At 40.6% G+C, this 25,044-nt stretch overlaps 2 protein-coding genes across 2 annotated transcripts in view; both read left to right on the top strand.

Annotated features, from left to right (window-relative positions):
* The window catches only part of ADAMTS12 (ADAM metallopeptidase with thrombospondin type 1 motif 12), a 378,176-nt gene that overhangs the window by 214,721 nt on the left and 138,411 nt on the right, over positions 1-25,044 (top strand). The window contains exons 6-12 of the mRNA XM_070476558.1: positions 3,770-3,894; positions 7,007-7,156; positions 12,751-12,894; positions 13,495-13,639; positions 18,559-18,651; positions 20,575-20,720; positions 23,156-23,325. Of these exons, the coding sequence (XP_070332659.1) occupies positions 3,770-3,894; positions 7,007-7,156; positions 12,751-12,894; positions 13,495-13,639; positions 18,559-18,651; positions 20,575-20,720; positions 23,156-23,325 (973 nt within the window). The remainder of the gene's footprint in view (positions 1-3,769; positions 3,895-7,006; positions 7,157-12,750; positions 12,895-13,494; positions 13,640-18,558; positions 18,652-20,574; positions 20,721-23,155; positions 23,326-25,044) is intronic.
* Positions 14,864-15,324, top strand: LOC139038180 (large ribosomal subunit protein eL27-like). The gene has a single exon (XM_070476391.1). The coding sequence runs from the start codon at positions 14,894-14,896 to the stop codon at positions 15,302-15,304; it is 411 nt and encodes a 136-aa protein (XP_070332492.1). The 5' UTR covers positions 14,864-14,893; the 3' UTR covers positions 15,305-15,324.

Raw genomic sequence — 25,044 nt, 5'->3', positions numbered from 1 at the left:
TCTTTCATTTCAAGAATGTTACATAAATGGAACCGTACCCTATGTAAGCTCTTGAGAGTGGATTTTTTTCATGTAACCTCTTGAGACTGGATTTTGTTCATTGGTCGCAATTCCCTTGAGATCCATCCAAGTTGTGTGTATGGAAAGTTTGTTCCTTTTTAGTCCTAAGTAGCATTCCATGGAACATGACAGTTTATTTAACCATTCACTCATTGAGGAACAATTGGATTCTTTCCAGTTTTCTGCTACCATGCATGAAGCTGCTGTAACCATTCCTCTATAGGCTTTTGTGTGAGCGTAAGTCTTCATTTCTCTGGGACAAGTGTCCAGGAATGCAGTTGGTGGGTCATATGATAGTTGCATGTTTAGTTTTCTAAGAAACTTCAAACTGTTTTCCATAGAGGCTGTACATTTTACATTCTCACCAGCAGTGTGAGTGACCCAATTTTATCATGACCTTACCATTGTTTGGGTGCTGTCACTTTTTAAAATTTTAGTCATTCTGATAGGCATATAGTAATGTCTCATTATACCTGACAGTTTTTCCTCTGTCATGTTCTCAGGGCTGAGTGACCCCTTTAGGTACCTAATTTTACCTTAAATACAAAGAAAAAAAAAAAAGGATTTCTTCAAATACCAGTTTTCCTGCAGAACCTGGTAAAAGGATATGTTGTAAGATTTTTTTCTTTTTTCATTTTCAAAATCCCCCACAATTTCTTTTGTTCCTTTTGTCTATGGTGAAAATTCCAAAGGCATGTTTCCATTATGTAAAAGAAGATGGATTGATCACTAAAAACTTACCATATTATGATTACACCCATACTCATTTTTAAAAGATACTCAAAACTTAAGCTTTCTTTTTTTTTAACATGAGACTTTTTTTTTTAATGATACTTTTACAATAGAGGTATTTTGCTGCTAAGGCAAATTGAAAGCAAAAGTTTTCAGAAAGTTTTTGATTAATTCAGAAAATTATGATGCTCCTTGAAGTAGAAGAACAGAGAAGTTGGAGGAAACCTAATGGGGTGAAAGGGGCTCCCCTGGTGGCTCAGTGGTAAAGAATCCACTTACCAATGCAGGAGACGCAGATTCTATCCCTAGGTCAGGAAGATCCCCTAAGGGAGGAAATGGCAATCGACCCCAGTATTCTTGCCAGGAAAATCCCATGGACAAAGGAGCCTGTTGGACTGTAGTTCATGGGATTGCAAAGAATCAGACACAACTGAGTGACTAAACAACGTCTTATTATGGTTTTTGTTTGCAATTCTCTAATGGTGAGTAAGGTTGAACATCTTTTTATTGTGCTTATTTGCCATCTGTATATCCCCTTCAGTGACATGTCTCTTCATGTCCTTTACCTGTTTTCTAGCTGTTCTTTCATTGTTGAGGTTTGACAGACCTTTACATTTTCTAGAGACAAGACCTTTCTAGAGACAAAACCTTGACAGCTATCTGGCTTACAAATACTTTCTCTCACTCTGGAACTCTTCTGTTCTTTCTCTTCACAAGGTTTCTTCCAGAACAAAAGTTTTTCATTTTGATGAGATTCAGTTTTTAAGTTTTTCCTTTTCTTGATTACTTTATCAGTATCCAGTCTCTAAACTTTTTTGCCTAGTTCCTGGGACCCAAGATTTTCCCCTGATTTTTTTTAAGGTTTATATATAATTTTTAAAATTTTGTGTATCCATCTGTGATCCACCTTGAGAAAATTTTTGTATAATGTGTGAAGTTTAGATCAAGTCTCATGCCATCCCTCAGAAGTTTGTAATATTCTGGATACAGATCCTGTACATATTTTGTTAGATTTATGCCAGTTTCATTTTCTTTGGAATAATGCAAAATGGCATTATTTTTAAATTAATGAGTTTGTCTTTCACATCCTTCCTCTCCCCAAAACAAAAAAGCAAATGTAGAGTTTAAAGCAAAGCTCAGAGCAATCTGGAGATAGTTGATGGTTTGTTTTATAGCTTGCCTTCCTGTCTGAAGGAGAGGAAGTAAGGCACCATTCTTACGAGGCTGGTCACCAGTTATTAACAGAACCACAGCTCCATCTAGGAGCCTCATCCACATAGTCTTTGATTCAGTAACTGACCTGAGTGACCTTCTGCCAGTTCTTTACTTCTCTGAGGTTTAATTTTCTCTTATTATAAAATGAAAATAGCAATGGTTTCTTTATAAATAATGCTGCCACCAGCGAAGAGCCACCAGGGAAGCCCAGGAATACTGGAGTGGGTAGCCTATCCCTCCTCCAGCAGATCTTCCTGACCCAGGAATCAAACCGGGGTCTCCTGCATTGCAGGAGTACTCTTTACCAGCTGAGCTACCAGCAAAGCCTATAAATAATACTAAGAGGGTGCAATTAAATTAAAAAGAGAACTTATCTACAACTATCTGGCATATAAAGATCGATATATGTTTCCTTTCTTCCTTTCCCTTCCTTCTTCCCTCCACCCTCACTTCCTCTTTTCCTCCTTTCCATTTGCAGTTCATGCCACCAGGCCAGTTCTTTAAGGTAGATATGGTAGGTTTCTTCCAGTAGGGTTCCTGCTCAACCTACAGTTTGACTAGGAGACTGATGCCCCTGTGCCCAACTAGTCCCCCAGAACCTCTCCTCCTCCCCCATAGCTCCTTTAATAGATGCTAGTGATGAGGATTATTAAACCATGAAGTCTGTTTCTTCTCTTTAACTTCTTTTCTCTAGGAGTTCAGTGAGTTTGCATGAGCAGTGAGCCACCTTTCTGTGTTTTCATAAGGAGAAGATGATTTCTGGTAGTCAATCAGTATGGATGGGAGGACCTTGGAGGGCTTCTAACAGTCTCAGGCCTTATTGAATTTGAATGTCTCTTCAAAATACAGAATATAGAGGAAAAAGCTCATAGTTTGATATAGAGACAACCCTGAAGTCCTTGGGCTCAGCCCAGAGTAATAGACTCAGATTAGAGTAGGCCAATGTAGGTCATCATTCTCCCTATAGACCCCACCCTGTACAAGAGATGGCTATATAGAGACTCCATAGAAATGAGGTGGGGGAAATGAATTTCTCCTTTAAAAATTTAAATTAAACTGTAGTCCTTCTAGGGATGATTATCTTTTTTCTTCTTCATTTGACAAGTGTTCATCCAGTTAATTTGGAACCAGCCCTCTCTTCCGATCTTCAATAGTAACTGTGGGCCAGCTGGATATGACTCAGGAGTCCTTGACGTTGTGGGCTGGGCCATCTACTCCAGCATTCTGATTGTTGTCAGACAGTCAATGATCCTAAGTGGTTAAAAGCCTGGAGAGATTATGTCACCTTCTGACCTTCATCCATGGATGTCAAACCAAGATGGAGACCATTCATCCTTGCAGGATACCTTATGAAATGAAGGAGCTTTTTGTTGAAAATATATTCATTTTGCATTAGAAATGAAAACACCTCTTTGGCATCATATTGGCTTTGGAAACAAAGAACTACTAGAAATAGAACATCAAACAGATGTTGGTCTCTGCTAATATACTTTTAGTTTTCCTTCAAGGTCTACTTATCCCAGTGATCATTTCTACCCTACAGTTCTCATCTTTATGTTCTTTTAGTGGAAGTCATGGAAATAATAGTGTTTAGAGCAGGAGAGTGGCCCAGAGGAGTACGTTGGCCTCCCCAGATTCTTGCCAAATGTCTGGGGAGCACCCACCCAGAGCTCTTCTCACTTGGCTGCTTTTGGGGCCTAATGTGATGGGCCCTGACCACAGAAATCTCACCCATGCCGATCTCTCCCTCTTCTTTCTCCAGCAAGGGTTGAAAATAGTTCACCATGCAGAGAAGACACTGTCCAGCTTCTGCAAGTGGCAGAAGAGCATCAATCCCAAGAGCGACCTCAGCCCGGCCCATCATGATGTGGCCGTCCTTCTCACCAGGTACCCCAGAGCCAGGGACGGTAAGATGGGTGGGGGGGTTGGCACCTGAAAGTGTTGCCAGGTATTCAAACCCATGAGATTCTTCTACTCTCTGTTGTTCTTGGTCATTTAGAAGGCAGCTTCTGTGAACTAGATACCTCCTGACTCCCATCCCAGTAAGGGAGCAGTTAGTAAACTTGCTAAATGTGCACAGGTCTCTGTGTTAATCAACTGCATCTGCTTGTTCCTGTCCCAGAGATGATTTCATCATTAAAACTTGGCTTCTCAGTACAGCTCTATAAACAATCAGTAAGCTTGTTTGCAGATCCTCATTAAAGCCTCCTATAACTCTTCACTGTGGAATTTCTTATCCTTTAATTTTATTTTATAAAAATTTCCTCCAACTTTAAAACCTGCAGCTCTCTCTACAGAAATCAGTCTTCCATCTCTGACTGATGGTGAAGACAGAATATGGGGAGAAGGGCCTTCCCTGAAAAGGCAGAGTGATTTGCTTGCACCTCTGTCTCCTTTACCCTCATGAAGACACTGTTTGTTCTGACTACAGAGAGACCCTATGTGCTAATAAGAACCATCAGCACTTCTAGGACTCATAGTTGTGAAAACCTAGTGAATTTACCTTATCAACCCAGGCCCTTGGAAGGCTATGTGTGCTCATTAATCCAATAGATATCTTTTGAGCACCTACTAAATAACAGATACTGTCTTAACCTAGACAAATGAAGTTGTTAGCGAGGGGGGAGGGGTAAGTTTTCACTGAGTACTCCTATGCAGACTCAGAGACATCCTGAATCCAGGGATGTAGAGTGGAAGAGGCCCTCCAGCCTGGCCCTCCAGCCTTATGATCGGGAAGGCCCTGGGTATCCGTTTGTTGTCCCTGGGGAGGACGCACTGCCCCTGAACAGCTTGGCTTGTCCTCTGTCCCTTTGACAGGATTATTCGAGTACGTTGGATATCTACAAGAGATGATAATTAGCTCCCACCTTATCCAAATACCTGTCTTACCCTAACCTGAAACTTCAATCCCAGAATCACTCTTTTGAATGATAGTATCAAAACTTTGGCTGATTGCAAATATGTTCCAAAATAAGTCCATGGCATAAACCTATTACATTAGGTTCATCAGGACTTGTGACACCTGTGTTGATTATAATTTCCCTAGGGAATAGGTTGGTGTGGGTGTAGAATCTAAGCACAGAGGCTTTGGGGAGCCAGCAGGCAGCCAGAGAACATGAGGACCCAGGAAAATGGCCCACAGAAGACTTCAGTCTAGGTAAGACCTGGCTCTAGGAAAGAACCCTGGATCATAAAACCAGCATTGGCCAGTGGGCAGCTGTGTCTCAGCTGGGTCTCTTTTCTTTCTCTGAAAGCAGAAGTTTCACCTCTCATTTTCACATGAATAAATGAGTGAGTTAATGAGAGCTGGCTTTTGAGGGGTATTTGACATGAACCAGGTTCAGTGCTACATCTGTTAGAACAATTATCATTCCATTTAATCCTCACAACAACCCTGATAGTTCATTACTATCAATCATTCCTATTTTACAGATCGAGAAACTGAGTCTTATAAATTATGTCACCTACCCCAAATCTAACTGCTTCTAACAGGTATAGCAGGGACTTAAATCCAGTTAGTTTGACCCCAGTAGCCATACTATCACCCAGTAAGAATACAAAGGATATCTGTTCTCCTTTTCTTCTTATGATGATCATTTTTCTTCCTTACAACAGAGTTCTGGTTTCAAGTTTAGATGAACCTCAACCAGCTCCTAGATAGTAGAGAGAATTTCCAGTTCTGAAGCAGGATTTCTCAGTAGTAACACCATTGACATTTTGGGTTGGCTAATTCTTTGCTGTGAGGGTCTGTCCTGTTCATTGGAGTGTGTTTAACAGAATCCCTGGCCTCCATCCATGAGATGTCAGTGGCACCCTCCTCTAGGTTGTGACAGCCGTGACTGTCTCCAGACATTGCCAAAGGTTCCTGAGGAGGGTGCAGGGAACAAAACCACCCCCTGTGGAGAATCTCTGCCCTGCAGGAACAGGGAGGGAGGGAAGGAGAGGACTGAACTTTTCTCTCGAGCACTAGACTGAGATCCACTTCAACAGAGTTCCCTATAGAGGAGCTTTCAGTACAAGGTGGATTTGGTGTGAACACACCTTGTGAAATGGGGCTGGTGGATTCATATCAAGGCATGTCTTTTCTTACACTATCTCCAGTGATTGTTGGAGGTGAAGCTGATCCCTTGTTTGGGAGCTTATGCTCCTTACCTGTAAGACCCATATTTTACAATCCTTTGGTCATCCCCTTTTATCCCCTTTATTGCTGGATACTTAATAGACCCTCAATGGACAGGTTTTTGTTGTTGTTTTGTTTTTTGTTTATTTTTGATAAATGTATTCATTTTAATTGGAGGCCACTTACTTTACAGTATTGTAGTGATTTTGCCATACATTGACATGAATCAGCCACGGGTGTACATGTGTTCCCCATCCTGAACCCCCCTCCCACCTCCCTCCAAGGGACTTAACTTCCTTGTATCCCGTGAGATCCTAGGAGTCTTTCTTTGTGTGTCCTTCCCCTCCCATATGCAGTATTGTTAGGGTGGTGGGACCGGTGAGACCATGAATTTGGTCTCTGGATAGACTGATGGGACCAATTGCCTTTTTCATGAATGAATAAAAGTTCTTGGATACCTTTTGAACACGTACCTCAAAAAGGCCAAAAAGGCATTTCATGTTTGAAAAACCTCAACCACTGATTGTTGTCCTTTCCCTGTTTAAAAGTTCGATTAATTCCAACTTTCAATCAAATCCTTCTCTTGTGTGTCAAATAATATAATTTGGCTTCCTGAGATTAAGAATAAAAGCACCTCAAATTAAAACATTTGCTGTATTTTCATATATTTCTGTGGGTGTGAATGAGATTCAATAATGAAGTGGTAAAATCAGAATAATCCTCGTGAATTCAAAATCACTCCCTAAAATTTATGTGGACTTTTATAAACAATTTTAATCATGCTTTACAGACCATATTGAATGTGAATTCATGGCCAGATGGGTTTTTTTTTCTAGATGTTTCTTGGGGCACCTCCATATCCCTGTTCTCTGCTTTCAGAAAAGACCTCTGTGCGGGTGTCAATCACCGCTGTGAGACCCTGGGGCTGTCCCACCTGTCAGGAATGTGCCAGCCTCACCGGAGTTGTAACATCAATGAAGACTCTGGACTCCCCTTGGCTTTCACAGTTGCCCATGAACTCGGACACAGGTAAAGGGCCAAGGAAACTGAGACCGCCTCCTCCTGATCATGCATCAGTATCAGGGTTTCAGGAGAATCAGATTGCATTGTGGCTTGAGAATCACCTCCTAAATCTCTGCTTTCTCATCTGTAAAGCGGGAGGGGAGGGAAGATTGGGGAAAGACACAAGTTCAAGGTTCCACTGTCTTCTCTGCCCTGACCACTTGTACCATCAACATCAGAGAATCATAGAGACCTCTGCCAGTCTCTGAGTTAGAATGAGGCGAGCAGAAACAAGGAGATAAGCTTTAACTTAATTGATTAATTCAGGAGTAGTAATTCCTATCTAGTTCTTATGAAATAGTGATGTTATTAACATCACTAAAAAGTCACAAACCTTAACATTGTTTGCCTTTCCTTTATGCCAGACATTTCACATTGTGTCATTGACTTCCCTCAACAACATTATGAAGTAGATACTATTGTTTGCCCCATGGTACTTGTGTGTATTAAAGGGGGACACTGAAAAAAATGAAAACTGCTTTAAACTTGGAAAGACTGTCAAACAAACACCAGTTAATAGGAAGTCCAAGTTGTCACAAAAATGTGTAAATTTGATTAGATCAATTGATTGAAGGCAGGTTTCAGAAATTTTTGGTAAAGGAATGTTGAGAATTCTGGATTCTCTGAGTATCAGAGGTTCTCAGGAGGAAAGATCTTAGCTTATTTGTAACTTAATATATTGATGTATTTATTAACCAGTAATGAGAAAACATCATACTAGGTGGAAGCTCAGAGTGGGGAGTCATATAAATGGCTCAGCAGCACTCCTACCTGTTATGTGGCCACCAACCTGAAAGAAAGCAGAACCCTGGGCATACTCTGAATGTCCAGCCGGAAAAAGAGGTGGGATTAGGAAGAGCCCTGTTGACTAGATTATTCAAGGCCTGGCCTCCCTGGCCTGGGCTTTCTCACCACTCTTCTCATATAATATTGGAACTTTTCAAAATCCTTTTACCTAAAGTTACTAAACCAGAGTATTGGCTTGGGAATTGGGAAATGTGAGTGGCTATTCTGGCTTTTCCATCAGCCAATATTATGACCTTAGAGAATTCCCTTCACTTCTTTGTGCTTATTTTCTTATATCTGAAATGAGTAGATTTGATTAGGTACTGTGATTTCTTTGATCCTTACTAAAAAGCCCTGGGAGATAAATGTGCTATAGTGTAGTATCCTTAATTATCAAAAACTCAAATACAGAGAGGTTAAGTGACTTGCTTTTAATTAAATAAAATTGAGGAAAAAATACTGAAAAGACCAGGCTATAGTTGTTGGCATGTTGATAATAACTTGGCAAAATGAAAATTATTCTTATGTGCAAATGTATAGGCACCCTCAGTCCTGGTACATGGAAGGACTGTCCCTTGTGGCCTCAAATAAAGTCACTGGTGTTAGGAGCACCTCTAATCAAGCAGTGTCAAGCAATATAACTGGATCAAACTGAGAAATGTTTGCTCAAGACATTCTCAGCAATGGTATGCCCAAGTTGAAGAAAAGTGGAGACTTGCTTGATAAAAGACATTCTCAAGTGCTGACTTGTGTCCAAAGAATGGATCCTTTATCCTCAATTCATTTTGGCAGTTTTTAAAAAGTAAACTGATACTACTTATGATCCAACAGTTGTACTCTGGGCGTTTATCAAGAAGAAATGAAGATGTATGTTCATATGAAAAAAACCTATACATGAAAGTTTATAGAAACTTAATAGCCCCAAACTGGAAGCAAACCTAGGGTTGTTTCAACTCAGTGTGGTGAATGGTTAAATAAACTGTGATGGATCCATATCATGGAATTCTACTCAGCAATAAAAAGGACCAATTATTGATACATACAGTCACCTTGATGAATCTTTGAACAATTATGCTCAGTGAAAAAAACTAGTCCCTAAAGGTTACATACTGTAAGATTCCACTTACATAGCATTATTGAAATAATAAAATCATCTAAATAGAGAACATATTAGTGGCTGCCAGAGCTTAAGAAGGGGATGGGGGAGGGATGGAAAGTAGGTCTGGCTACAAAGTGCAACATGAGGAATTCCACCAGGTGAAAATGTTCTGTGTCTTGACTATATCAACAGCAGCATCCCAGCTGTGATATCGTATTACAGTTTTGCAAGATGTTACCATGAGGGTTAAGTGGGTAAAGGGTACATGGGACCTCTTTGTATTATTTATTACAACTTGCATCTGAATCACTAATAATATAATAATATAAATTTAATATGTAAATATAATGAATTAAAATTTTAAAAGAGGGCATTGGGCCATATACAGCTGACCTAAATAAAACACTATGTTTTAAATGGCAAAAAAAGTTTAGGGTCACTGATAGGAAAGACAAAATTGGGGAATTTCCTGGTGGTTCAGTGGTTGGGACTCTGCACTTCTACTGTTGGGGGCTCAGGTTCACTCCCTAATCAGAGAACTAAGATTCTGCAAGCCAAGTGGCGTGACTGAAAACAAAAAAAGAAGAGGAAAGAAAGACATATAAGCTTGAATTTGAGTGACAAAAAAAATACTTCGGTAAGACACAAAACAAGAAGAGAAGACATTAGGAGTACCCTGAGAAATTTGTTCATAGCACAAGATGCTTCTGAAATATTCAGTTCTCTTTTTAGATATTGAAGTTCTGACTAGCTGTGGGCCAAACTGAGAAACACTGGGCACATCAATGAAACAGCCTGGTGCCAGAAAAAGAAAAATATAATAAGCCACTAACCTCAGATAGTCATTATAGTTTAATAACAAAGATACTCCATTGTTCTTGAAAACTTGTTTATTTCTTCACTGATTGCATAGGATTTAAAATAGAAAGTGAAGTTAACTAACTTGTGCTTTGGCCTGAATAATTGCATTTTTATTTTGAGGAAAAAAAATTTTTTAATTTCCATTTATGAGAAGCCTAGATTATATCCATCATCCATACCTAAGCTCTCATCCCTTAATAGGTGAATTACCAAAATGAAGATGGAATTATAGAAGGAAATTTAAAAACCTCTCTGAGACCTAGCATCCTTTCCCTTGAAGTAATGAAAATATCATGATAGAGACGAACACTTGCAATGCAACATCCATCCAGTATTTCCCATTCTTCTGGATTGGGATATTCTATTTATTTCACTTATAGAGCTTTCCTTGTTGCATATGCCAAACTGGTATTTCTTGAATGAGTTAGAAAAGCTCACATTCATACTTTCATGGTTCTTTTTCTCTGATGGTTCTACTCCACCATAAAATGAATAGTAAAAGGCAAGAAATGTCTGACCAAGTGATACCCTAAGACTCAGGCAGTGACTTAGCTTGCTATTTCATGTCTGTAATTTTCATAAACCCATCTAGCAGGAATTGCAAAACCAAGATGTAGTAGAGCAGGCTAATATAAGAGCTGGTGAGTTGTTTCAGCCTGTAGTAGGCTGTTAGTCCAAACTGCTTTTGAGGTTCATCCCACTTGCTGGGAAGTAGCTTCTTGGAAACACCTTCCATCCCTCTGACCTCATGTATTTTTCCTGCCTCTCATTTTTCACTGACCCACTGACCCCATATGACTCGAGCGCTCCCCTCATATAGAGAGAGTAGGCATGTCCACAGGAACCTTTGTTTAGTAGCTTTGCTTTTGTTGGATGGGAGCACAGAGGAGCGATAGAGCTGGAGAGGGGAATGCTTTAGGGAACTAACAACTTTAGATGGAGCAACATGAGCTGATGTATGCAGAGGGTAGGTTTGAAGTCACCCAGTATCTAGGATAGGCTTCCCTGGTGGCTCAGTGGTAAAGGATCTGCCTGCAATGCAGGAGACCTGGGTTCGATCCCTGGGTCAGGAAGATCCTCTGGAGAAGGAAATGGCAACCCACTCCAGTATTCTTGCCTGGGAAATCCCTCCATGGGATTGCAAAGAGTTGGACACAACTGAGTGACTAACATAAAGTATATAAGATCCAGACATCTGGCTTGTCATATTGGAATGGCTGATGCTAGAAAAGCCATTATTAATGGAGATTTTTAGAACCATGTTTGTTTAAGATTTTTCCTTATTTTTAAACAGGTGAACTTGTGGATTACTTAATGAACAGGGTAGGACTGGATTTTCAACAGCCTGGGGAAGGCTTGATAGAAAAAAAAAAAAAAACTTTCATTGAATTAAATTCTTTTTGGTGGGGTGATAAAAGAGCTTTGTAGATTAATTCTGTGACTTCTTTGTGAATTTTGTATTCATGTGGAATATGATCAGAGTCTGTAAGTAAGTTGATAATATCTTAATGCATAAAAAATAATACAAGAATATTTCTAAATCCCATAAAAAGTGTTGCTAATGTTGATCAGGAGATCTTATTAAAGTTGGATATGAGCTTTCCTGTCAGAGGAATTGCATTTCACTAGCAGGGTAAAAGGTCATAGTTTCCTCTGTTCAAATTTGGAAAGTTGAGCCAACATCTCCAGGTTGCAAGTGTCCAAAAAGCAGATTCCAGCAGAGAGAGGTTTTATGGGGACTCAGAAAGCATCTTGGCAGTGATCCTGAGGTCTTGGCTTATAAACAGACATTTCTCAGTCAGCCTCTTTCCCAGGCACCCCCTTGCCATGGGGGTCAGTTAAGCATTTTAGGGCCTTTCACGGCTACTTCACCTGTTTACCCCTGGCAGTGGGAGGTCAGGGAGCCTACCGAAGGAGACGACAAGAGCCCTGATTTAGGAGCACAGAGATCTGCAGAACACTTAGTTTTGTCATGAGCTAGCTTGTGACTTTTGACAAACCTCAAACTCTCATCTGAAAAAGGAAAATAAGCCAGCTAGACAACGATGAAGTAAAGTAAAAGTGTTAGTTGCTCAGTCGTGTCTGACTCTTTGCGACCCCATGGACCGTAGCCCTCCAGTCTCCTCTATCCAAGGAATTCTCCAGGCAAGAATACTGGAGTGGGTTGCCATTCCTTTCTCCAGGGGATCTTCCCAACCCAGGGATCAAACCCACATCTCTTCACGTTTTCCGCATTGGCAAATGGGTTCTTCACCACTCGTGCCACCTGGGAAGCCCACGAGACTGTGCGTGCTGCCTAATGTCTATATATTGAAGGACTTGTATGATACTGGAAAGAAATCCATCCATTCCAAGCTTGCAGCTTCTGACAAAGTCTCCCATAGGCTTTGCCTTTAATGCTCTCCAGTAAATTATGATGAAAAAGCAAAAGGAAGGTTTTGTTCATTTGTGCTGTGGTTGCTACAGCAGGAGAAAGAAGACAGCTAGAGGCAAGATTTGCCCTCCTGACTGTAGTCTCATAGAAGGCCAAAGCCAAACTGGAAGCTTTTAGCTTTCTGCCAAACGGAAGTTTTTGGATTAGCCACATGACTCCCAGGGTTGTATATTTGAAACAAAACCATGCCTAAAATGTTTCCTGTGCTTTCTAGTTGAAAATTAGCTAGCCCCCTCCAACTTCAAAGTCCCACTTTGTAATCAGATGCCTTCTATACAAAGGTGGCTCACTCTGGGTTATTTTCACCTTGGAGGAACTGTGGTTTTCTTCTTGTTTCATGCCTGCCCCTTTAATATCCTTGTGCTCTGTGCTTCCCTGCAGCTTCGGCATCCAGCATGATGGGAAGGAAAACGACTGTGAGCCCGTGGGCAGGCACCTGTACATCATGTCCCGCCAGCTGCAGTACAATCCTGCCCCGCTGACGTGGTCCAAATGTAGCAAGGACTATATCACTCGCTTCCTGGAGTAAGTGACCGCGCATCTCAGCATAGCCTCACTCAGGGCTCTGTACACCGGAGGTCACTTTGCGTTCTACCCAAGACCTGGAAAAGCCTCAGTTCCTCTCATAGGTCACAGTGTCAGGGTGGTAACAGTAACTGTAACAGGTAACTTGCTTCTACTCTCTGACCCTGAGATCCAGGTGGGTTCTGCCTCCAGCTTAAGCCAGGTGAACACTCTGTCTCCCCCCACCCTCCTTCAGCTTGCTGTCATCTCAAAGGGGCTCTTTATGATCCAAGAGTGAGTTAAGTCCCTGGGGGACTGGCAAGAATGACTAGGACAAGTCAGAAGTCGTCACCATACTCCATTAGGGGTAATATGATAATTTTTTTTCATTTTACCACTGCTTATAGATATTTCTTAGATCACATCTGAGCAAATGGTGTGGGATTGTGATTTACATTTCCTTTTAGACAACTCTTACCTCCTTGGGCCTAGTAGAAATAAAGTTATCTTAAAGGACAGAGAATGCTAGAGAAATAGAAGTTTCTCTTGAATGAAAAACTAAATGTTTCATTTAGAAGGAAATGTAAGCCACTGCTCTCATTTCTATTCACTTGTTTTCAGCCGAGGCTGGGGGTTCTGTCTGGACGACATCCCCCAAAAGAAAGGCTTGAAGTCCAACATCATTGCCCCTGGAGTGATCTATGATGTTCACCACCAATGCCAGCTGCAGTATGGCCCAAATGCTACCTTCTGCCAGGAAGTAGAAGTAAGTGTTGGGTATTTGGTAAGTGTTGGGTAAGAAGTAAATATTGGGTATCAACACTGGTGCCTCTGGCGGATATGTGCAGGGCTTGAGATCCAACATGCTAAAGGAGGGCCAGGGAAATATTGGGAAATCCTTGTGGCTTAGCTGGATAAGAATCCACTTGTAATGTAGAGACCTGGGTTCGATTCCTGGGTTAGGAAGATCCCCTGGAGAAGGGTAAGGCTACCCACTTCAGTATTCTGGCCTGGAGAATTACATGGACTGTATAGTCTGTGGGGTTGCAATGAATCAGACACGAATGAGCGACTTTCAAAGATCCAGAAATGGAAACTTTCTATTCCTGGCAAGATGTCTGTAAGGTAGAAGGATTGAAGCTGAGGTCATTCGTATTCTATGACCCATCTCCTTGGTATCCTTTACAACTGGGTGGTGGTTAAGAAAATGCTACAGTGCTTTTCAAGAATCACAGTGATTCATACCTGCAGGCTCCATAGCAAACAACTTAATCCCTGAAGTTGCTCCCTTTCCTGAATTTCCTGTCTGGCTGCTGAGCACCTCCAGAGGCCAAGGTAGGAATAAGATTTACCCTTATTCATTCTTCTCTATTTTCAACATCTAAGTGATAAGTCAAGCCCTGGTATTTAGCCTGTGGTGGAATTTGTGGCTCTGTCCTGTCATCTTCATTCTTATTACTGCTCTCCTGACTCCATACCTCTCCTTACTATTACCTTTGAAGTATTTGATCTAGAGATCAAATTGCCAACATTCATTGGATCATAGAAAAAGCAGAGAATTCCAGAAAAGCATCTATTTCTGCCTCATTGACTACGCTAATATCTTTGACTGTGTGGATCACAATAAACTGTGGAAAATTCTTAAAGGGATGGGTATACCAGACTCCTGCCTCCTGAGGAACCTGTATGCAGATCAAGAAGCAACAGTTAGAACCTGGTTCCAAGTTGTGAAAGGAGTACATCAAGGCTGTGTATTGTCACTCTGCTTATTTAACTTCTATGAAGAGTACATCATGTGAAATGCCAGCCTGGATGAAGCACAAGCTGGAATCAAAATTGCCAGTAAATTTATTGCCAAAATTGCCAATAAACCTCACAAATGCATATGACACCAGCCTTATGATAGAAAGTGAAGAGGAACTAAACAGCCTCTTGATGAATGTGTAAGAGGAGAGTGAAAAAGCTGGTTTAAAATTCAACATTCAGCTTTCTGCTGTAGTCCCGAGTGCTAGCTGCCGAAATGGGCAAGTTCATGAAACCCGGGAAGGTGGTGCTGGTCCTGGCCGGTCACTGCTCCGGACGCAAAGCGGTCATCGTGAAGAACATTGATGACGGCACCTCAGACCGACCCTACAGCCACGCTCTGGTGGCTGGAATTGATCGCTATCCCCGCAAAGTGACAGCTGCCATGGGCAAGAAGAAAATCGCCAAGAGGTCAAAGATCAAGTCTTTTGTGAAAGTTTATAATTATAATCACCTCATGCCCACACGGTACTCCGTGGATATCCCCTTGGATAAAACTGTTGTCAACAAGGATGTCTTCAGAGACCCTGCTCTCAAACGCAAGGCCCGACGAGAAGCAAAGGTCAAGTTTGAGGAGAGATACAAGACGGGCAAGAACAAATGGTTCTTCCAGAAGCTGCGGTTTTAGGTTTGTCTCAGTTAATAAAAGTACTAAAAAAAAATAAATAAATAAATAAAATAAAATTCAACATTCAAAAAATGAAGATGATGGCATACGGTTCCATCACTTCATGGCCAATACATGGGGTAACAGGGGAAACAGTGAGAGACTTAATTTTCTTGGGCTCCAAAATCACTGCAGATGCTGACTGCAGCCATGAAATTAAAAGACCGCTTATTCTTTGGAAGAAAAACTATGACCAACATAGACAGAATATTAAAAAGTAGAGACATTATTTTGCCTACAAAGGTGCATATAGTCAGAGCTATGGTTTTTCCAGTAGTCATCTATGGATGTGAGTGTTGGATCATAAAGAAGGCTGAGTGCTGAAGAATTGATGTTTTGGAATTGTGGTGTTGGAGAAGACTCTTGTGAGTCCCTTGGACTGTAAGGAGATCAAGCCAGTCAATCCTAAAGAAAATCAACCCTGAATATTCATTGGAAGGACTAATGCTGAAGCTGAAACTCCAGCACTTTGACCACCTGATGAGAAGAGCTGACTCATTAGAAAAGACCCTGATGCTGGGAAAGCTTGAGGGCAGGAGGAGAAGGGGTGACAGAGGATGAGATGGTTGGATGGCATCACTGACTCGATGGATATGAGTTTGAGCAGGCTCTGGGAGATAGTGAAGGACAGGGAAGCCTGGCGTGCTGCAGTCCATGGGGTCGCAAAGCATCGGAAATGACTGAGCGACTGAAAAACAACTTTACTTCTCGTTACATTATCACCTCTCCTTACTATTGTAATTACCTTCTACCTAGCCTTGCCCCCATTCACACTGTTGCTCAAGTTATTTCAAAAAGACACAAATCTAACCATGGCTCTACTCTGCTGTTAGGGTCCTCACTGACCACAGGATAAAGTATCAACTCCTTGCATCCCTTTGTGATCTGGATCTTGTCTATTCTCTGAACCATTCCTTTTAGTGCAAAAGTATGTGTTAATTATACAGAGACATGAATGAGTCTGGTTGACCCCTGCCAGATTTTATGCTATGTCCTGAATAGTATGAAAAAGATGAAACCTCAAAAATGAATAAGATAAGTTCTCTGACCTTGAGGAGCTCCTGCTCTGGTGGGGGAGGTTGACGGGGAGATTTTAATAGTCAGATAAACACAAAAATAGGCACAGAGAAAGAACTTTTAAGAGGAAGTAACTGTGCTCAGACAGAACAAGCAAGACTTCACAGAGAAGAGATTGTTGTAAAAATCCCTCACTCTTACTTCTAACTGGTTACCAAGCAATGCTAATTCTGCCTCCAAAAGGTCTCTAAAATCCATGTGTCCCTATATGATTTCAGTGAGTCCCCTGGTTGGACTCCTTTCTAAGACTCTGACCTATTCCCCAAAACATAGCCAAATTGACATTTATGAAGGAAATCTGATTGTGTTCCTCTGTTGTTAAAATATTTCACAGCCTCCTATGCCTCTCCAACAACATTCAGATTCTCTAAAATGGCTTAAAGGGAGCTTCAGGATTCATCCTTGCTCTCTCTTTGAGCTTATCTCTTAAAATATTATTTTAACCCTCCACTCTCTAACCTGGAATTCTAAATGCATGTACATTGGACTTTACCCCACTAATCTTTCATATCTTGAACTCTCTCCTTCATATTTTTCATCTCTTAATATCTCCACATTTTGTGTACTTTCTTTTTCTCTTCAAACTCACTATTGCTCTTTTCAAATAGGTCCAATCCTCTATTTAACCTGTTGACTTTTAATCTCATTTATGTTACTTTTTTTTTACTTATAACAGTCTCTTTGGATTTTTTCCCTTAATTTTCTCTGATTTTTTTATGACCTCTAATTTCTAGTTTAAACTTTCAGTATAATCTTCTGTTTCTTTAATCATATAAGACACATTTATAATTTATCATTGCAAATTATAATGGACAGTTTTGATGTCCAGAGTCTGTGTGTGTCTGTTTCTCCTATTTGAGATTTCTTCTCAGTTTCACTTATTATGTATTATTTCCTTTTGTCAATTTCTGCTTCTATTGTAAACTCTTGGTTATGAAGCTTCATGTCAGGCTATTCTGTATGGTTTAGATGGCTGGCAGATTCTTTTGGAGAGAATTTTCACTGCCATCCCTGGGTCCATTTAAATTATTGGTTGGATGTAAAGAACACTTACAACCTCTAGAAATGAAAAATATCATGATTGACTTAAAATTTAGTAGATGAGTTACACAGCAGACCTGATGGAATTAAAGAGAAAATCAACTGAAATTTAGAGTTGAAAAAATTACTTCCCATCCCACTTGAGTTTTTCTCAGAATTGTGTGATGGAGGAGAGACTGGCCATTTCCTGATAGAAATCCAGGCTTTTTCAACATTTATGTACAAGGAAATTGAGAGCTAAAAAATATGAAAGTAAGCTGAAATCTGAAGGACAGCATAAGAAGGTCCATCAATAATAATTATTAATTGCAGAAATTGCAAAAGAAAAGAATAGAGATAATCATGGAGAAGCAAGATTTAGAAAGATAAAAATTAAGAATTTTCTAAAATGGTTAAAAATTATGAGGTCTTATGATGAAAGAACATATTGAGTATAGAGTATACTAAGTAGATGGAATGATAGCAGATGGGTGGATAAAAGAAAGACTAAAAGATGGGTGGAAGCCCCTGAATCATTTCAGATGATATACAAGAATTTTGTCAACCTTCCCTTGTTCCTGCTGTAGGAGGAGAAAGAGAGGGAGTATCCACTTCACTCCCTGGCAGCTAAAACATACTGGCTATTTGGGGTAATAAGTAAATAACCTGAGGTTTTCTAGATGGAGTAGTTTCCCTTTCCTTCAATGAGCAAGCTCAAGTTATAACCACCCAGCTATTTGTAAGCAGATTGCCTTCCATCACAGTCTGGATTTTCCTTTGATGACAAATGTCACCATTAGCCCTTCCTGAGGGCACTGAACGGTGGACATTATACCACACATATAGAAATTCTACTCTCGGCAGATGTGTTTTATCTCCCATTTCCATATGGCCTAGAATGGCCTACAGCCAACTGTTTATGTATAGTGACAATGTTCAGATTAAGTTTAAACGGAGGTTTCTTGAGTGATCAGTTTCTATCAGTTTACTCAGTAACAACCGTAGCATTTATTGTGGGTTTGTGGATGAACCTGTGTAGATTACACCATCACTGTAGAAATGCTTTTGTGCAAGTTTTGAAAAATACAAAAAAGCTCAGACTCATGTTTGTTTTCCAGAATGTTTGCCAGACACTGTGGTGCTCAGTGAAGGGCGTTTGTCGCTCCAAGTTGGACGCTGCTGCAGATGGGACTCAATGTGGAGAGAAGAAGGTGAGGTGTCAGGGGGTGCCAGGCTGAGGAAGGAAGGTAGGGATAGGGGGCTTACATTCTTGGGCAGAGCTGGAGAGGAGACCCTGGAGAGGAGCTGTTTCTGGGTGAATGGAGATCATCATACGGTTAGACTTGCATACAGTTAGAAAGGATTCCACTTCCACTACTCCTCTTGAGCCTTCACTTGGGACAGGTAATTAGGGAGAGAGGGCTGAAACCCAAGGCACACTCCAATTACACAACATCTGGCCCACCTTTTCCTGACAAACTTTTGTGGAGTTTGTGATCAGTAACATCCAATGAGCTTATCATCAACCTTCTCTTTAACCTTTTCTCCCCCTCCGTATTGAACACTGGGGCTTCCCTGGTGGCTCAGGCGGTAAAGAATCTGCTTGCAATGTGGGAGACCCAGGTTCGATCCCTGGGTCTGGAAGATCCTCTGAAGAAGGGAATGGCAGCCCACTCCAGTATTCCTGTCTGGGAAATTCCGTGGACAGAGGAGCCTGATGGGCTACAGTCCGTGGGGTTGCAAAGTGTCGGACACGACTGATCGACTAACACTTTCACTTTCATATTGAACATTGGGAAGGACAAGTCAGTGGCTTCTTTTTTCCAAAGATGCTGATTTCAGACCATATGTTATCTTCTTGCTCATCATCTGCAAGCGTGTGTGTTCAGTTGCTTCAGTTATGTCTAACTCTTTGCGACCCCATGGACTGTAGCCCATGAGGCTCCTCTGTCTATGGGATTCTCCAGGCAAGAATATTGGAGTGAGTTGCTATGCCCTCCTCCAGGAGATCTTTCTGACCCAGGGACCAAACTTGCATCTCCTGCAGTGGCAGGTGAGTTCCTTACCCACTGAGCCTCCTGGGAAGCCTGTTCGTCATCTGATCTGATTGCATTTCTTAAAGTCCTACCCACCTTACTAAGCAGGAAACCAGCTACCCAAGAACTCAGAGATGTTAGGTGACCAGACTGCCTGAAGACAGGGTAATACATGTTGTTCAAGAGCACAATTTGGGTTTGTGTGGGCCTAGGATTTATGTCTTTAGTGGGTGTCTTCATGTAGCTTGAGTATGTCGTGACTCATCATTGAGATCATAGAGCTTGATCAAGATCCACAGTCACCAGAAATAATGAGGAAGAGGAGGCAAGCAGATGAAACACACCCAGATCCACTGTGAAATGTGGCCATTTCTAACAACCAGCTTGCATTTCTTGTTTCTCTTTTTGTATGTTCACCCTCCTAAACTGATAGTTGTTGAAGGAGTCTCTTGAAGAGGGAGAGAGTGGAATTTTTCCTGAGCCACTTGAAATGTCAGAATTGGAAACAATGCAAAGAGTTACAGGAGAGCAGAAATTTTTCTTATCAGAAAGAACTTAAACTTCTGTAACAACTTGGGTTTTTCAGCAATGAGATTTTTTACAGAGGGGATGAGTTATCTGTTGCAAACATTAAATACCCATAGAGGCTAAAAAGGAGTGCTATCACAGTTCCAGTCTACAAAATGTTTGTTATGGTTCTCAACAAGATAAGAAGCTTGTATCAGAAAGTAAATCAATTATATTATTGAACAGCTATGTTACTAAGCACAGTCAGCTGACATGCTTTCCATAACAAGGTTTTCTTAATAAAGGAAGCTAACTTTCTGGCATGCAAGTCTGCCAGTCACACTTTGAGTCATACTCCTTTCACTGCAACTAGGCACATAACATTCCCTTTAATTCCTGAAATTCTCTGATTCTAAAACCCAAGACTCTCGGGGGAAATTCCTTTATGAGATGCTCTTTGTTCTACATCTGATGTGTGACTGTAGAAGTCTGCTTGATCAGGAAGAACTGGGTTTAGGCTGCTAGAATTCCTGAGTCAGCTTGTTATGAAACCTTTCTGACATACGCATCTCCTGTCTCTTCCCTTTTCAGTGGTGTATGGCTGGCAAGTGTATCACAGTGGGCAAAAAACCAGAGAGCATTCCTGGAGGCTGGGGCCGCTGGTCATCCTGGTCCCACTGTTCCAGGACCTGTGGGGCCGGAGCCCAGAGTGCAGAGAGGCTCTGCAACAACCCTGAGTAAGTCAAGTCAAAGATGTTTTTCTTCCTTCCTTGAGCACTGGGAGACCAGTTGTGAATGGGGTGATGTCAGTGACCCCAGGGCTCTCCAAGGAAACTAAGTAGGTTCCCAAAGAAAAAGAGAGCCAGAAGGAAGATTCATAGAGAAGAAAAAAATTCTGCTTTTTTTTTTTCTGAAACAAAGTTTTTGCTTTGTCTCATTTTGGCTTGGTACTGGATTCGAACTTGGGTAACTAAACTGATCTCATCATTTAGAGAAATAAGCAAAACATTTTTAAAAGTGCAATCCATGTGAAAGTCTCTAGAAGATTATACAATTAAGTCCTCTTAAAAAACCCCATTCTATCAGTGAGGATTATCATACCCAATTTTACTGATAAGACACAGCTTTCTTTCCATCATAATGAATGTATAATTTTATAAAAAGTTTTCTTCTCTTGGGTAACCAATTATGTGCCAAATTGGTTGGCAGATTTTTTGAGGATGATTATTTTTAATGTTTTGGATAAGAATTTTGTAAACCTCAGAGTTCTGTATTAGCTTGTTAAGGATTTCATAGAAGTTATTTCACAAGTTGCTTTCAATTTTTTTTTTTTTGCTTCCAATTTTTTAATCAAGTTGATTAATTTTTTGATATTTTAAGTTTGTATAGTGATATTTTATGTGAAATACTGTTTTCTTGATTTACAAATATATAACATTCTTAATTTCATTATTTGCTGGTATACTAGTTCCTAAGTATAATTTTTTAGCAGTGTGCATATGATGACTTCTATAAGTAGAAAATGTTTTAAATTTCTTTTATCTAAATTTACATTAGTCTGTGTTGAACAGTAAGAGTCACATATTTTAAAAGGCAAATGATATATACTAAAACAATTCCATCAGTATCTCAGTTCTAAATCTTACCTCCTTTTTATTATAAATATATTACTCTGTGTGTGTGTGTGTGTGTGTATGTGTGTATATATATATATATATGCATGTATATATACACATATAAACTGTATATGTAATTATATATGTAATTTCTCCTAAAGGTTAATAAGTTAATATCTATGAATAACTCAACACACTAACTACTACATAAATTTGTCAGTAAATGGTAGTTACTGTGACATCTTTATCATTTCCCATGCCTATAAGTAAGTGTACATTTGAGGGATTTGGGCAAAATTGTTTTAAAATCTTACTTTTTGTTAAAACACAAGGTTCCTGTGGCTTCAAAAATTCAAAATCAAGAATTTCTTATAGAATTGTTTTACAGAAAATCTTTATTTTACAGTTTGTTTCAATGTGATCAGAAAAACTATTTCCATTTTTGTAATCAAGAAATACAGGCAATTTGCTCCAGGATCTGTGGTAGTGTTGTGTATCAGCTACTGCCAGACCTTAGCCTTCTTGGGAGGATGGTCAGCAATCCATGGTTGTCAGAAAAGGGACATTCCTATTGAGGAAATGAAAGATGATCCCCTAACTTGGCTTGAGGGGAAAAACTGGTCCTAACTCCCATCTTAGAGGCTACAGTTTGTCACAGAGTCTCCTTGGGTGACTCCATAGAGTGATCATATCTGATCTCAGTAGCTGGTTTGCTTAAGTTCATTGAAAAGAAGGTCAATAAAAATACAGTCACAGATTCAGGTCAGTGCCTGACCAGCCTATGCTGACACTATATCCTTGATTTATATTGGTCAGTTGTCTAGTGAGAACCTAGCAGGGCTTGGCTCATAAAAGGCTCTTAGATGGAAATGAATTGGAGAGCTGCCAAGTCATAGAGTATCACTTCATCATCACAAATAGGAAACCACCAGCCTACCCTCAACTATGAAGTACAATGCTTAGTCCTGACCACAGGAAGTCGGTGAATGTGAACTGCCCTGGTCAAAGAATTACCTTTGGGTGTGATAAGTGCAGAAAGTGCCTCCAACTGGATAATGAAATGTTATCCAGAGGTGAAAGAGATGACTTCTGGTAGGAATTCAGATAAAATTCATGATGGAGATGGAAATAACATGTATTTGTCTTTAAAGGATGGGCAGTATGTAGACATTTAGAGAAGAGTGGAAATCTAGAAGCACAGGGTGGGGGGGGAAAGCAAACAAGTCGGTTGGTATCATGGAAGCAGTGTGCAAATGAGAAGGAATGTGGGAAGAAAATGTGATCAGGTGAGGTAAGTCAGGATCATGATGGCCTTGCATGCCATCATGCTTAAGAGGCTGGACTGTATCCTGTGGTCACAGGGTGCCATTAAAGGGTTTTCAACAGGAAACTAAAATAATGAATGTATTCATAAAAGTTAGCCAGAAAAGAATGTGTACAGTAGGAAAAAGAGGAAAGACAGAAATGGAGATGGGGGGAGAGGGGACAGAGCATTTTTAATATAAAATACTGGCTGTTAAGGAAATTAAAGAACAATTTGTGTGTTTTGTGTGTAGACCAAAGTTCGGAGGGAAGTACTGCACTGGAGAAAGAAAACGCTATCGCTTGTGCAACATCCACCCCTGTCGCCCAGATACACCCACTTTTCGGCAGATGCAGTGCAGTGAGTTTGACACTGTTCCCTATAGGAATGAATTCTACCACTGGTTTCCGGTTTTTAATCCAGGTAAGGAGCTATAATGGAATATTCCAGATCGAGGGCCACAGCCATTATCAGAAAGCATTTATCTGCCAGGGTACTGTGATGCAGTACAGAGAAAAAAAGAGACTTGTGCCATCAAGAACTTTATATGTTAAGAGGTGGAGACACTGACTGGGTTAAGTGAATCAGTAAATGTTGAAGGTGAATATTCCAACTCCCTGCCAAGCTCTGTGAGAGTTAGAAGAGAATTTCATCAAACATGATGACTCATTTCAAAACAGCTGAGGTACAACTAAGCAATATGTGGGCTTGTCGGAAACTAATCACTGCTGGAAGTGCTTATTGATGAGTATGTGGAACTGAATATAATTTTAACAGAAACTCAGAAAAGAAGGTCATTATGGGTGTGGAGTAATTTCAAAAAAGTCTTCCAAGGAAGCAGTTGACAATTCTTAAGCATGTGTTGTCTCTCTTCTGCAATAAGGAAGGGGAAGGCATTCAAAGTAGAGTCAGCAATTCCCAGTAAGGGGAGAAAAGCACAAGGCAAGACAAGATGGTAGAAAATGTGAAATAGAGCACCAGTCCAGGTTCAATGCATGAGGCGGGGTGCTCAGGACTGGTGCACTGGGATGACCCTGAGGGATGGGATGGGGAGGTAGGTAGGAGGTAGGGTCAGGATGGGGAACACATGTACACCCTTGGCTGATTCGTGTGAATGTATAGCAAAAACCACCACAATATTGTAAAGTAATTAGCCTCCAATTAAAATTTAAAAAATGCACCCAGAATAAAAAAAAGAAAGAAAATGAATGAGTAACTTGATCGCAAATGAGTGAGAGCCATCTCTGGGCCAGAAATCAACATTTTGTATCTATGGGACAACATGCATGTGTGCTAAGTCACTTTAGTCATGTCTGGCCCTTTACAACCCTATGGACTATAGCCTGCCAGATTTCTCTGTCCATGGGATTCTCCAGACAAGAATACTGGAGTGGGTTGTCATGCCCTCCTCCAGGGGGTCAAACCAGTGTCTCTTATGTCCAGGTCGAGGGCCACAGCCATTATCAGAAAGCATTTATCTGTCAGGGTACTGTGATGCAGTACCTGTCTGGCAGACAGGTTCTTTACCACTAGTGCCACATAAGGGTAAAATGTAAAGTCAAGCATCTAAAGGATGCACATCAGAGGATGAGGGCATAGTGAAGTTGGATAATGGAGCAGCAGCCTTGGCAGTGTTTCTCCTGAATCAGCACCAGTGACACATTTTCTTCTGAAAATGAGGAAAAATCATTGACCTTAAACTATAGTAGCAAAGAGGATCTGTGCTCTTCATTGTTATTCCAGTAGAGAATGAAAGAAAAGATGTTCCTGAATTAAGGAAATTTGAAACAACATTGTGAAAAGTAACCGCATCTCTTTTGTGTGGGATTGTTAAGTTTCTGAAATCCAGTATAATAGAACACAAGAGGATTCCCAGGTGTCGGCCAATGAATGAAAATTACATATTTGCACTGTTAGGAAAATGATACAGTCAATTGCTTTTGAAAAAAAGTGCTTTTCCTACTTTGTGTCTCCAAAATACCCTGATGGCTGTTGGTTGTCATGGGTGACATCTGCTCCTTGTCTCCCACTGTTTAGTGTCATTCATGCTCTAGAGGAGTGAGTCATTTGGTTTTTGGTGCAATTTTATTTCCTGATCTAAGCACCTGAATACAGAAAAGCTCTTGTATGTACTCATGTGGG

The sequence above is a fragment of the Odocoileus virginianus genome, chromosome 14, assembly GCF_023699985.2.
Source record: "Odocoileus virginianus isolate 20LAN1187 ecotype Illinois chromosome 14, Ovbor_1.2, whole genome shotgun sequence".
NCBI classification, from domain to species: Eukaryota; Metazoa; Chordata; class Mammalia; order Artiodactyla; family Cervidae; genus Odocoileus; species Odocoileus virginianus.
The sequence above is the reverse complement of the archived record's forward strand: the minus strand, read 5'-3'. Positions and strand labels throughout refer to the sequence as shown.